This window comes from Penaeus monodon, chromosome 25 (assembly GCF_015228065.2).
Source record: "Penaeus monodon isolate SGIC_2016 chromosome 25, NSTDA_Pmon_1, whole genome shotgun sequence".
Taxonomy (NCBI): Eukaryota; Metazoa; Arthropoda; class Malacostraca; order Decapoda; family Penaeidae; genus Penaeus; species Penaeus monodon.
The window spans coordinates 34,290,189-34,291,156 of NC_051410.1; the positions used below are offsets into that span (position 1 = coordinate 34,290,189).

At 33.1% G+C, this 968-nt stretch overlaps 1 protein-coding gene across 7 annotated transcripts in view; it reads right to left on the minus strand.

Annotated features, from left to right (window-relative positions):
- The window catches only part of LOC119589165 (inositol polyphosphate 5-phosphatase E-like), a 12,156-nt gene that overhangs the window by 4,258 nt on the left and 6,930 nt on the right, over positions 1-968 (minus strand). For all 7 annotated transcript variants that reach the window (XM_037937754.1, XM_037937752.1, XM_037937755.1 and 4 more), the window contains one exon: positions 125-211. In XM_037937754.1, coding sequence (XP_037793682.1) covers positions 125-211 — 87 coding nt within the window. The remainder of the gene's footprint in view (positions 1-124; positions 212-968) is intronic.

The window sequence follows — 968 nt, forward strand, 5'->3', positions numbered from 1 at the left end:
TTAGTATCAATAGTTTTTCTATTGAATTCAGTCAATTTAGGAAGGGTGGTTCTAAAAAATTGAGACATGATTTGTTTTGAATGCAAGTAAAAACGATGGCTTGAAGCCCTAGCTGTCAACCTACCTCGCGGTCGTCGCTGCTGGAGATGCTGGCATGGTCCTCTGACATGGGCTTGTAACTGTCCCACACCACGGCCCTTCCAGAACGCATCTGAGCTCAGTAAGAGCAAGCTTTTTAAATCTACCTGTGCACTTCTACTATGTGACAAATCTATATGGATGTGTCTCTTACATCCATCTGTTACAAAATGCACAAGTAACAGTTGAAAGAAGAATGATTTGTTGTCTAAGATAATAAATAACAAGTTCTGTGTTCATCACACAACTAATATCATAGTCTAAATAGCATAACTATTCATCTTAAATTTTTCTTTACACTGGGAGAAAATGTCTAGGAAATTATGGATCAACTAATACATATTTAATCTAGAACATATTCTATGAAACTAAATATTTGACTGCATTTAAATGTCAAAACTTAATGATAATTAGAACAGTATAAGAAGCTAAAATCAGTACTACCTCATCCAGCACCATCATCTACCTCAATTTGGAGCAAGGAATATTACATTTATATAAACGACATCTTGAACAGAATCCATACAAAAATTAATTACATAAAGCTGCTTCATAAGAAAACTGCTTAGCTAATTAGCAAATGAGTTATTATTCATGATATCTTTGAACAGTACAGCTAACAAACGAAAAATATAAAGCAGAAATGTAGAAGAATACACAAATTATATATAGCTTCCAGACACAAAAATTACAGAAGTGGAATCATAAGAAAAACAATACTTATTAATTTGAACATGTAACAAACAAGAAATACAGTAGTGACAGGAATGAAGCACATACAAAGATGATGGCTGAACATGAAGGTTGGACATAAGAAACAACTTTATTGT